The 14,250-nt window shown below is 35.9% G+C and overlaps 1 protein-coding gene across 5 annotated transcripts in view; it reads right to left on the bottom strand.

Moving 5' to 3' along the window:
* LOC134135676 (disks large homolog 2) overlaps positions 1-14,250 on the bottom strand; it is a 740,305-nt gene that overhangs the window by 227,899 nt on the left and 498,156 nt on the right. For all 5 annotated transcript variants that reach the window (XM_062567370.1, XM_062567369.1, XM_062567373.1 and 2 more), the window contains 2 exons: positions 11,079-11,147; positions 445-601 (listed from right to left, as the gene is read on the bottom strand). In XM_062567370.1, coding sequence (XP_062423354.1) covers positions 445-601; positions 11,079-11,147 — 226 coding nt within the window. The remainder of the gene's footprint in view (positions 1-444; positions 602-11,078; positions 11,148-14,250) is intronic.

Consider the following 14,250-nt stretch of genomic DNA (forward strand, 5'->3'; position numbering starts at 1 on the left):
TTTATCCTAGCACTTTTTCTCCTCAAAGAAAAGATAAAACTGAGAAATATCTTCTCAATGGTGCCTTTTGGGGCAAAATGGAAATAGATTGTGGGCTGATTTGGGAGGTGCAGAGGTCTGCACAGGTGCTGACATATTCTTTGGGTTGTTTGGGGCCATACTGCAGACAGTACTAAGCAGAGAAGATTCATTCTGAGCTGAATGCAGCTAACACCATTAGCAAATGATATAAAAAGCAAGAGCAAACAAATAAAATATTCAATGATAAACTGTTGCCAGCTTGAATTTAACTAACACATGGATTACCAGCTTAAGCAAGAAATAGCCCAGCATGGCTATTCCATGACAAAAAGGCTGTAGGAAGCCGCCTTTGTGTGTCCCATGCAATATAGATAGAGAACAAGAAAAAGTAATTGGCCGGCAAAACCAAAGGCAAATACTTACGGATAAAATTTGATCTCCTCTCTGTAGTTCTCCGCTGAGATCAGCAGGCCCGCCTGCTAGGATGAAAGACACGAAAATGCCTTCCCCATCTTCGCCTCCCACAATGTTAAAACCAAGTCCTGTGGAGCCCTTGTGCAGGATGATTTTCCGAGGCTCTCTGTATAGAAACAAAATGATAATGTTTGTCCATTCAAACTCTTTTACTGTGTACGCATCTCTCAAGGCATCTTCAGCACACTAGCTGTTGTTTAAGACCCAGTGGGCATGCTACTACCAAAGGAAATCACTTAATAAATGATATAAATATATTAACTGGAGACCAGAGAAAGTAGGAATTAACCAGGAGCCTTTTTTTAAACTCATGGGTGAATCCAAACTTCTCTATGAACTCCTATCCTCTGTAGAAGTCTTCATTAAGTTACAGTATATTTTTAAAAAACAAAAGAACAAAAAAAAAAAAACCCTGAAGATATTTTATAATCTTGTTCATAGTGATACTGCATACACAAATACAATCAATCGTGACATAATGCCATTTTGTCTTTTAAGATCTAGTCTTGCTTTTTAAACAAATAAATGAACAAATAAAAAATTCAAAAAATCCAGGCAAGGAAATGGCAAGCATGTTCAATCCAAACAATATTTTTATGACCAATTCAGAAAAATCTCATGAAAAGGTCTGGTTTGACATCATCAGGAATTTGCACTTGTAAAGTCACAAAATAACATTATCATTGAACGCTAAGGGATATTTGCTTGTATTTTACCATTTTTAAAAGTTCTTCAAAATGATGGAAATCAATCAATAATAACAACTACAATAAATAATAACTGTTACATAGCACTTTCCATCTGTAGATTGAAAATACTTCCCAAAGGATATAAAGTTTATAATGTGTATTTTAATGATGGGAAAGTAGACAGAGTAGATGACTTTCCTAAGATATCAAGATAGCGCAATTGAGACAATGTCCCAGGTATTCGAATTTCCAACCTTTACTATATGTAGCAGGCCTTAGACCTGCCTCTCTGCTGGGTACAGAAGCACAGACAAGTGCATACACAAACACACCCCTTATTTATGTGTACTTACCTAATTTGAAATCCCTCTAACAAATTCACTTTACAGAAAAAGAGTGCACATGCTATTATACGAACATGTGAAGATCTTAGGCCCAGTCCTACAAATACTCACACGTGTGTAGATCTAACCCATCTGTGACTTCTCACAGAGACATGGAATCTTCTTAAAATTCTTAATTTTTTCAAATGGTAATTGCAAGCAAAAAGGCAAGTATAAACACATACATACACAGCAGCTCCCAAGAAACATGTTCCAGAGTGTACTAGTATTTCCTATGTACCATATAATGGTTCTCTATAACAAGAATAGTATTTCCATTTCTTTTTTATTTAAGTGAAGGAAAGAAATGACACACCAAGGTATGTCTTTTTTGATGTGCATAAGGTTTTATGGCTTTGTAGATGGGAACTTAGTCTTTACAGAATAATTCCAAAATCAGTATGAATTTGTTCAGCTTTGCCCACTGCTAATGCTCATACAATATCTCCAGCCTGGTCATGATCTTTAGATAACATCTCAGCTTGCTGATACTTAAATTTGATATTTTTGAAAGAAATAGATTAAAGAAATTTTTCTGATAATATTTTAAAAAGGAGATAGATTGTAAGTTTTACCGAAAGTATTATCCTACTCCACAAGGCCCAAGATCTTATACCTTTTCTTAATTGTATATGGTCAGAAATCAATGTTACAAAAATACATCTTTGAAAAAATTCATATTCATACAATATTCAAGTATATGTTTGTATATTCTTGACTTTTTTTAACCATTAAGAAGGGATTTTTTTCTGCCTTTTGGATCATTGCAATTGATTTGTCTTGAAGCAACATTTTTAACACCTCCTTAAGTATGTGCAGATTAGGTGTAATGTAATCCAGATGTAAGAAGTCCACACAGGCTTTTAATTAGGAAGGGTGGCCTAAGGGTTAGAGTAGAATTAGGAGAGTGAATTGGAGGAAACTAGGTTCCTTCCCCAGCTTAGCCCATGAGCTGCTGAGTGATCTTGGCAAGTCACTAATTCCTTTCAGCTTCAATTTTCTCATCCACAAAATGATATGGTGACACTTGTCCTCTTCGAGTCCTACAGATCAAAAATGTTTTTTGAGAGCAGAGCAACCACCATCACTATTTATTGGGGTATTGAGGAAAAAGAAGCAGCAAAGTCAAACAAATATATTTGTATGCTCTGCTGGTGGGTAATCAGAAGCGTTCTTGTTAAAAATGAAGCACAGTACTTCCACACAGGGTAGGCAGCTTAGATCCTAAGGCTGAAAGCCAGTGCTAGGGGCAAAACTAGGTCAATACAACTGGGTATCTGCCGAATACTCAGCTGTATGGCTCAAAAAAAGTTGGCCCAGTTATTAATTCCTGTGTCTGATCAAGTCAGCAGATTTATGCCTAAAATGCTGTCAGCACTGTTTTGTAATTTTGGCCTTTTGACAGCAAAAATTCACATTTTGTTCTTGGATGATTATGTTCAGAGGAAGCCCAAACAATAATAGGGACGTGGCAGAAGCTGTGATTAGAACACAACGTTTTTTGGCTGTTGGTCTTCAGCTTAATCAGGTCAATTGGGTCACGACTCAAATTTGGCTGTATAGAGAGACTGACCAACGGTGCCATACGTCCAGTTTTGTTTCCTTTCTGAGTGTTTTGTGGAATCTAAATGGTGGATCCAACAATGTGCAAATGCTATTGTCATGATGATGGAAATAATCTCTGGTGATAATTGTAGTATTGCAGGAAATAGAAGGCGTATGCCAGTTTACCAAAGTATAACAAACAACTAACAGATTTTTGGAATATATAGTATTTCATGCTTGCATAGTGCACTTAGTCTGAAAATAAACTGAAAGAGCACTTATGATAATAAAACTTTGTAGCATGCTATGAAGTTAAAGTAGGAAGAAAGTTTCCTGCTTAAACAAACCAGAGTACCAGCCACCGACCACGTAATCTCTTTTGAGTGATGTAGAAGTTACGTAGCAATGCTTTAACCAAACTCAAAGAAAAAGCTATGATCAGGGTAAAGATGAGTATGTGACATATTTTTTTCATCTGGCAGATAAATTTATAGTCTCCTCTCTTTGACAGCATGAGAAAAGGGCTCTAAGAACAGGTGCTCCAACTGTCCTTGTCAAAGGAGGTCTAGAGTAACATCTGCGGAGCAACACTGGGAGAAATGGAATCAAACAATTAAAGTAGACATGACCATGACAGAGTAAGAAGTGAAAGAAATGTAACTCAAATGCGAATGATATTTTCTTGCAGTAAATATACTCAGTAAAAATAATCTCAACTAAGGAAAAGCAGCAAAGTATAATTTAAGACTAATTTTTGTAAAAAATACAGATGTTTCTTTAGAGACAATAGGTGGCACTCTATAGCTACTAAAAAGCAACAGTCATAGAGTTTTACTGAATGCAAGCTTCTGCCTCCAGTTTTAACTAGTTATCACATTTACAATTTCTGTGATGAATAAGGCTGAAGGTAAGTTTCTAGGTGCTAACAAAGCACACTAGCACTTTAATTCTGTGTGCGTATGTTTTATGCCCTCCTGCAGCTTTGTACCAAACACAAACAGAGAAAAGCAGCAGGGGAAATCAAGCAGAAATTAGTAAAGAGAACGAGATGAAAACATTCCTGGACTGACAGAAGGCAGCAGAAGGGAAAAAAAGGGCAAGCAAAGAAAAAAGAGAAAAGGAAAAGAATAAATAATAGAAAAAGCAGAGAAAGAGGAAAAGAAGATTCACTATAATAGAGTCAGAAATCATAACCAGGAGCAAAGGAGCACACAAAGCTCCACAACCCAGCGCAAATTTACAAGCTCAGAACTCAGCGGGAGAATCAGTTTGGACAGACTCGGTTACTTGCTGCAGGGAAGGCGTCAGATCTGTTTCCTGTAAAGCACAACATAAACTGCAGGCCTGATGTAAGACCAAAGTAGTATTAAATTAACATTTGAAAGCAAATGTAACAAAATCAGGTGTGTAGGATTTCAATGCTAAAGGAACTTTTCTTCTTTCATGAAAACGTGATTAAACAACTCAAAAAAGAGAGGCATTTTGCCTCATTAGCGTTTTTTCTTTTTGTTTTTGTTCACGTTTGTTTTATTTGCTCATCAACTCGAAAACATCTAAATGGTTTGTATCCACTATGTTCATATTCAATATTTGTTTCGATTGGTTTTACAATACAAAAATGACACAATAAAAATGTGAGAATCCCTGCCATTTTTTATAGGCTGTGAATCCATAGTAATTGAGGATTTAATTTAAGAGATTAAAAACTGATCTGATAAATGATGGGGCAGAGCTTTAAGAAAACAATTCTTATAATAGCTAACTGAAAGAAAATCCATTTCTCATTTGCTTTTTTTCTGCTGCTGGCTACATAAAAGAATACAGTTATTTTTATTATTTATCTCACATTGACATATCTATTTCTGTTGTAGTTATTATATATATTATACATAAAGCTGAGGTGTCACGGCTGTTTTGTACTTCTTGGAACATCCCCAGAACTATTAAGAACACCAAGCACTTTGAAATAGCAGACCCTAGGTATTTCTTCAGGTCGAATCACAATCAGTGATATACCCCAAATCAGTGGAGACTTCGAAATATGACTTTGATCTTGCCTCAGCTGCAAGCTTCCCCCCCCGCCTTGAAATGCTGTTTGCTTCACAAAAGATATTGAAACGATCCATCCATTCATGCACACACTGATACAGCATTGCACTACCACACATCATAGAAAGCCCATCAGGGTATTTAGTTCTCATGCTGCTTGCATCCCAGTAGCACCCAGAGTTCCCCAGTAAGGCCGCCCAGTAATTGCCTCTGTGTAGGCAATGTACAGCAACACAAAACATTCAAGCTCCTTAAGCAGCAAATAGCAGGTGGGAAAACTGAAGTAGAGTGAAATTAATTTTTTCAGTTATGGTGAGGCATCAGTAGCAGAACAGGGGAAAAGCAGCAAATCTCACGGCTTCAGGGACCTTTATCCAGCACTGTAAGGTGTCTAGCTTCGAACAGGTCATCGCGTGAGCACTGAGCTGCATCTTCTCAGTCAGTTGGCTAATGTGGACATTTCTTTTTCAATATAACACTTCCAAAGCTCCTCTCGTGCTTCCATAAATTTTAATAAATCACTTTGCATGTTTATTTCAGATAGCCAAAGGGCACTAACTTTGCATGGGCCTGAAAAAGGCAATTCAAATAGGTTTCTTTTGTTAAGAAGATTCTTCTTAATAGCATAGAATGCAGAAAGCTAGGGTGAACAGAGAATGTGCCCCTGTGTAAGATGTTTTAAAATCCGATTAATCACACAAGATAAAGTTTAAAATGTTAATTTGCTGAAGGCTTGGTATTGTATACACACTTGCCTATATTTAAAAGACATCAAAGTTTAGGCAAAAGCAAATTTAGCTTATTTAAATTTTCTTATATTTTCAACAACTCTTCTTCACAACAATTTAGAGAAAAAGGTATCTACTTATCTACTTACTTACTTATCTACTCTTGTATCACAATATCACCTAAAATAACAATACCAGCTTCTGTGGCCTCTTGGTTATTACTTTTTCCCCTATTACTCCACCCACTGGACATACTGGAAGATTTCCATACTGATGTGAAGCCACACTGCCCCTTGCCTTCCTACTTAGCCCTCCCTTCGGTCTACCTTGGTCGCAATGTTACCAAAACCCTGCAATCTGACAGCGGTAGGCAGCTGCAAACCTTCGTGTTCCTCCAGTCCCCCACACTTTAACATCTCAAAGGCTAGGAAAGGCTTCACATGGCATTTTACACATCCCTGTTGCACCTGACCCTGAGGGCTCTGATCCCTTATCTGTGCCTTAATTATTGTTATTTCAGCTATGATTGAAAAAAACAAAATTAAGGAAATCTTCCTCTTACCTATTGCTTTCACACTGAGAATCACAGTCCAGAGAAGCAACTTTGACCTTTTTCAAATATAGATTAGGTTTTGGGCAGGTGCAGAGTGTTCATTTTCGTTACAACTTGTAATTGCTTAGTAACCTGCTATTTTATTTTACTAAATATTTTCATTCTGATGTACAAGCAGCCAAAGCAGTCAGTCTTTTATAAGACATTCATTTATTATACCACACAGCATAATATGATTTTGCTTAGTATAGTTACCCCTGCTGTTTGAAATGAGTATTTTTCTTGGCAATTTGACTACGGTTTTCTTGGCGTTTCGTGTTGATTGATTGTTGGTATTAACTGTAGAAGCAATATTTTATCCTAACTTTAAGGCTGACTACATTTTTTATGCAGTTATTCTCCAAACATTGTGTCTAACTTGTCAAAAACTTTGAAGTATATTTAATACAAGGGAACCTACTGGGAGCCAGACTTCAAACTGAATGATGTACGTGTGAGTGCACTGGCTTATACATGTGCAACTTTGTTTTGTGGGAACCCCTCTGGACTTTGACAGCCTTTCATTTTGTCCTTCATAGAGAAATTAAAGCCTGCACAACAGGCAATGTTTTCTGCTTAGAGCTAGCAAGATACAAGCTGGCACAGAAGAATAATTTCTCATTTGAAAAGTGAAACTGGTCTGCATTTTTACATTGATGCCTGATATTTATCTTAAATACATAGGTGTATGCCTCCCAGATTTGAGAAATGTGATTGAACTCTACAGTGGCAATGTTGGACAGATAATAAGCTCTGTAACTTTGAAGGGAGATGATTATTCCAGTATACTTATCCATTTGTAGTTTGTCTCAAACAAGCATGTGTCTCTCTTCCCACAATCTAGGAGGTCTGTTTTTTATCTGTTATTTATACGCCAGTAATCCAAAGTAACTCTTGAACTCTGCATCTCTGTTGCACCTGCTGTATCAACACAGCAACTGCATACCAGAAAGGTTGCTTTATACCCTGCTTTTAAAAAACTACACTATTTTAAAAAACACTTTTCTACAATATTTTCAGGAGTTGTTGGCATGAATGCTCCAGCTTTTCAGTCTGTAAGCAAAACTTGATGAAACGGGAATGGTGCTAAGCAACCCGAATCACACTGTCAGCAAACAGGAACCATTTAAAGGCTAAGAGAATATTCAAAAACAGCAATGCCTCTAAGTAATGTTTTGAAATATCAATACACAGACCTTCAGTAGCAAGCACCCAGGATTACTTTATATATAGTAGGATACCTTAGAAACACAAAGTGTTCTGTAATGTCTTTCCTGTTCAGAATAAAAATTCTTACCCTTAGTCATTGTTCAAATGCTGTTTATTTGTATATCTATATCTGTATATGAGACAGTCATATAGAGAAATTATTTAAAATTTTCCATCAAAACACTCTAAAAAAAAATAAGTTGAAAGCCCAGTTTCTAAGCAGCTCAGCAGAAAAGATGACTGATATAAATGATAGTATGTAAGATACAGTTTAGTCCAAAGGTTTACTGTAGAAAGAATAGCTATCATAGACCACTAAAATTATAGCTTTGTCAGATAATACTGCAGAATTTCCAAGTGAGAAGTTTTCATTTGCATGCATTATTTTTCCTATTTTAAATTTCCACAGTTAAAATCATTCATTAAAATCATTTCAAAAAACTCAGATTAACAATATTTTCAAAAGCAAACATTACAGCTTTCTTGTTTCTAAACCATGCAAATAAAACATTAGGGAAGTTATCAGTGAGATTGCACTAACTTTAGAAAACCCTTCTATGAACAATGACATCAAACACCTGTGAAATTCATGCCTTTGTATGTGTGATAAATCTGTTCACCTCATGTGCTGTTATTGACCTGTGAAGGATATATGGCTTGAATATAAAGATCAAGGACATCTTGATTTTTTTAAATTTGATATCTATTTTTTGCTGTATGTGAACTCCACAAAAGCATGCTTTAAAAAACAAGAATTGATTTTAAGTGTGGTCTCATTACCTAGGCTAAATATCTATTAAAGCTTTCTAAAAATTTTGTTCTAGACAGCTCAATTATCACATATTCAACAAGATGGGAAGCAATAAATGCCAGTGAATTCTATTCTACCTCTATTTCTTTGTCCGTCCCATAGTTCAGTTCTGCTTCACAGGACCTAGTTATACTTAAATGACTATACAGTCACATATAGCCAGCAATTAAGCCACATTCTAAGCATGTGCTAGAAAGCCTTGCAGGTAAAGCAGCCACGACGTGCATCTCAAAAGCAGGATTATGAATCACTTAAATAGAGGACTGATGGAAACCCAGTTCCTAAAAGAGTACAATAACTTTGCTTTGACCTCAGATTGTATTAACTACAAACATATTTAGCAGCATGGACTTCACCAAAACATTAGCGTAAATCGAGCTTTGCTATAATGGAATATTTAGGGCTGAGCTGATTACTTACATTTGCTCAGCACTGTAACAGGCTAACAGATCCACTTTCCTATGTAAAATGAAATATGACTCAGTTTAAGTTGATTAGTAATAATTACAAGCCACATATTCTTCTATCTCCCCAACAGCAGGAGACCTGTAATATCAATTGCAGATTTCTCATGCTCCAATGAATCATACACAATATATGCAAACTGTCTGCACGGCCAGCACAGATTTTACAATTTATCTAAAAGTTCACATAGACAGACTGATTTCCAAATTCCAGTAGGAACTGAAACCCACAGGGTGCCTTATGAATTATGGAGTCCAGTATACAAAGTCAAAGACATCATAAATAAAATTTCTTCCTTAAATCTCAATATAGCATTTTTTTTTTTTTTTTGGTCAATCACTATTTTAATTTATAAGCTTGTTGTTGAAGCTTGGTTTTTTTTATTTCCTAAATCAACGAACATGGTAAGAAGGAAATGGCAAGGGGGGGGCAATATGTACGTGTCTCTCTGACATCCCTCTGTGTTCATTAGAGAGAAGCAGAGAGACAAAATGAGGATGGTTGAGCATTGGGACAGCTTGCCCGGAGCTAGTGCAATCTCTACCTTTGGTGATAGTTGCAGGTCCACTGGACAAGGCTGTAAGCAACTTGATCTAACTTTGAAATGATCTCTGCTTTGAGCAAGGAGGATGGATGACAGACCTCCACGCAGACACAGGGGAACTGGGGACTGCACAGAACCTCAGGCTTCATTTATAGAATTACCTCTCAGATGAGGGCCCTTAAGCTGTATGGGCCTTTCATGTGGTAGCTTCATTAGTCTATCTTGTTTTCAATGAAAAAATAATACAGCAGTTCCCACATGTTTTAAATAAAACCGTAAAATAATTTCTAAATCTGTTTTTCAATTGCTTAAAAATATTTCATTTTGACACTTGTGAGAAAAATACCTGAGTTCACTTAGGAGTGGATTTTTTCCTATATATATCATTTTACTTTCTGACTGCACCACAGTAAAGATGTAACATAAAACAAAATACAGGCAAGATGACATCTGTGCTGTGTGGAAGCTTTGGATTCTTGCTTTTATCACAGCAAATAAAGGCTTTAAAATAGGATCTGAGAGTAGTCAATGACAAGATATTACCCATGCCTACAAAATACGTCAGATATTTCCACATTTTTTTTCAGACTTATATGTATTGATTTAGGATGCCTCACCAAATCATGTTCTCTGGCGCCCATGCACAGCACTGGTGAAACTTTTTCAATATGCAGGCATTTGGGACCCTATTTTGTTAATAAATCCAAAATATGAATTGATTTGTGTGCATTTGATATGAAAGGCAGGGATGTTAAAGAACTGGGGCAGGTAGTCTCAGTGCCTTGGACAGTCTAACATTGCTCAGTTCTGAAAGCATAATAAAAAAGGTCAGCGATTGCTTGCTTATTGGGTCATTTGCACCTTAAGGGAGGGGAGAATCAAATCCAATATTTTCTTAAAGTGTGTTTGGAAACTATACCAGCTAGTGTAATCAAAATTTAAGCAATTCAACGTTAAATATCAGCTCTTCTGATACCATAAAGATGCAAGACTGTCAACGGCACTTGTGAATTATTCACATTTTACCCAAATAGTTTTACTAAGGTGGAGTCAGCTAAGTACTCTGAACTATGCTTCTGCAATTAATTTATATATAGACAGATGTATATATATATATATATACACATAAACAAACAGCATGGGATCATTATTCTATATCAGTACTTCCTCCTTAGATTTGGACACTGTCAGCTTTGTCAAAAAGAGCTCATGCAAACATTAAGACAATAGAGCAAGCCTTTCGGGGGGTTCCAGGATTAGTGGGAATCATTTTACAACTAAGATATGTAAATATTAACTCCAGCCAAGCGAGGTGAATTGAAGTAGCAGTAGCCAGTATACATACCTCCATGACATATTCACGGCTCCATATACTTTCACTATCAATATCTCAAGAGAATTAGTACTAATTTGAACATATTTACATACAGTTGTGCATCTCACAGATTTAATCATTGTGATATGTGATAATATGTGTCTTTAGCTTCTATGTCTATGCAGTAAATTCAGTTTCTGGCTTAGTGATATCTGAGAGCTCTACAGGCAGCTTTGACAGAGAATCATCTTACCCTTCCACAGAAATGGTCCGCTGTAAGCTCACTGTGGGTGGACGCGTTGCTGTGCTGTGCTGGGAATGACTGCATGACCAAGGAAGAATAGAGAAAAGTATTTGTTAAAGGAGCAGAAATTTCTTGTGTTCTTACTGTCTCTAGCAATTTAGCTAACGTTAAAATAGAAATAACAATCAGATTATTTTATGTGTCTGTAATGCATCTTGACTTCAGTGATGTTGATCTGTTCCAAAAAAGCCTCAGCCCAATGATCTGTTGTTTAATAACAGGTCCCATTCCTCTTTAAAAACAGACAAGGGGAAGAATAATTCTCCCTTGTCTTTTTTCTTTTTTCTTCTTAAATATATATATATACACATATGTATACATATGTGTGTGTATATATATATATATATATATATATATATATATATATAATACAGGTACTTAAGTAACTCAGATTTTAATTGTTGCTCTGAAAAGTATACTAATCATAAAACACAAAACTAATTTAAGAGTGAAAGGTGTAATAGTAAAGTACGATGTTTTCAATCTAGTTCTTAGTGTTTATCAGACAGAATGCTTAGTAAAAGACTATGCATACTACTTACAATTGCACGATAATGTAACTCTGAATTGTACAAAATTCAATCAACATTCACTATGCCTATTATTTGTATGAGATTTTAGATGGCTTGAGTTATTCTACATAAAATTTCATCAACCTAAAGCACAACATTTGGAAACAATATGAAATTTTCTAAGGAAAGATAGCCTTTTTGAGAACCACATTAACAGCAGAAAATCATTTTGATTTTAAAACCTGAGGTCTAATGGCTTCTCTTGTATGTTGTGTTGTCATGACTCAGGAACCTCAGAAATTCCTACTATCTTATATAAATCCAATATATTATGCAGTATACATTAACTATTGTACTATGCCCTATAAAATATAATTGAATATCTGGATGTAAATATAAATTGATAATAACACAACTTCAGTCAATGACAGTGCATTTCAAAAAAGAAAAAAAGCAGAATCGTCTGCATGCATGCTATGACCAGTTTAAACAGTATCATCGTAATATAGGTAACATAGTGAGATCAAATAATTAATATTGAAAAATATATTTAGAAAAGAAATTAAGGCAATTTTATATCATTGAGTCTCCTAACTGTAGGTTTTGTCTTGCTTTCAAACTTTGCATACAACTCAAGCTGTTTATTCAGAAGAAATAGAGCTTATTTTCATTAAAAGCTAATATATTCAACATTAGTGAGCAATATACCTATTTTACATGCATCTTCTCCTGTAACATACCCAATATTTGCTATCTGACAGAGAAGATGTGATATTTATGGGTAGGAGATAGAGTTGTGACACATGATATCATGTCATAGGACAAATAAAAGGTCTGCTACCTGGTTGTATTTCCAGTAGAGACCATTATACTCCTGCTTCATTTTAGGAAACTGCTGTACTCATCCATATGCTGAGTATTGGGTAAAATATATTCCCCTCACTAGACGAACTGCAGAGTTTTTATCTGTTTTATCACAAAGCACCAAATGGACAGCAGTATCAGGAGTCTCCTCTGGTGTCACGGTATGAACAGATTGTAGCTGAGTGGGTTGAACATTGCCAAATGATATTATATGAATATTAGTTAAAATTTCACAATGAGTTTGCTTCTTTCAAATGACTTAGAATGTATATTTTAAAACTACTTTCTTCTGGTGTTCCTGCATTTTTTTGAAACTTAAGGGTTAGGTTGTGGCTTTTCTTTTGTTCCTCTCCCTCTACATAGCTGGAAGACAATATATATCCTTACAGTCCTGTACTGCTTCCCACACTAAAAGAATGAGGAATAGGAGAAAAATAGCCTCCACATAGAGCAGTTCCCATGTACATATGAGAAGGAAGTAGCAGAGCAGAGCCATAAGTCCTCCTCATTTTCTCCATGTCGATTGGCTCTCCAAAACATTATTCTCTGAAGTTGCACCTAGAGATGGAAGAGTATGGCTAGCACGAGGATAAGTACCCCATGGAGAGGAAGGAAGATGATGCACACGGTGGCCCCCTAATTTGCACTTATTTCAAAGTCTCTTCCCAAAGAAAGGATGACAAAGCCATCCCTGAGCTATACTGTTGATGCCAAATGCTATATACCTTGTGGGAAAAAGAGGACTATTAAGACATGGCAAAGAAGCAAACGAATGATTGAGCCAGGAATCTGGCTGCATATTTCACAAATATCTGCACACAACACGGTGTAAACCTCAACCAACCCGCTCAGCTGTAAGTACTCTTCTGTTTCTCAAAGGAATGCTGCCATAGGAAAAGGAAGCATGACGACAGAAAAAGAAAGAAAAAGGAATCTGTCATTTTTGCAAGATCTCCTCCTTATTAGAGCCATGGTATACTGTTACAAGCAGAGCTGCAATATTTACATCCCATCATGACTGACTGAACTGCCTTGAATTGTGAAAGCATTTTTTTTCTTTTCCTGAAAAAGATTTTAGCATTTCCCTATCTTTAGTACCAGAAAAAATATTTATAAAATTTATAAAATTCTGATGAATTATTGCTCTTGTACTGGAATCATTGAAATGAAAAAGGGGCCAATCTGATCTCTGTATTAGACTCTCAGTCCCCACCTCAAAAGCAATGATGCATTTTACTGCATCTGAGGATTGATAATTAACCCAGACTACCTAATGTGAAACCTAAAGGTTATAACCTCTCAGACAGATCACATGGTTTAAAACCATTTTATATAAAGGATAAACAAAGACTGAGATTTTTGTCATTATATGATTCATGATGGCTTTATAAAAGAACTGCTGTTTGACATTGCACACACTGACATGCACCAAATTACTTCTCTGCATGTATATTGTTTGCACACATAAATTATTCTTGCATTCCAGTACTCATTGGACATCTTTTAATAAATACAAATTATTATTCTTTAAAACATACAATTACTACTTTTAAAGGTTGTTGAAAGCACTAATTATAAACTTGCTAAGCAGTATCATTGTTGGAACGTAAAATTGGAATGACAGCAAATAACATTTCCAGAAATGATTAGCAGCACCAGGTTCCTTGATTTTAGGTGACCAGTCTCAAACACTTCCAGATGCCAGCTTTGCTAGAAGCCATCCATTTAGGCAAATCAGAGTGTTT

Source organism: Rhea pennata, chromosome 1, assembly GCF_028389875.1.
Source record: "Rhea pennata isolate bPtePen1 chromosome 1, bPtePen1.pri, whole genome shotgun sequence".
Taxonomy (NCBI): domain Eukaryota; kingdom Metazoa; phylum Chordata; class Aves; order Rheiformes; family Rheidae; genus Rhea; species Rhea pennata.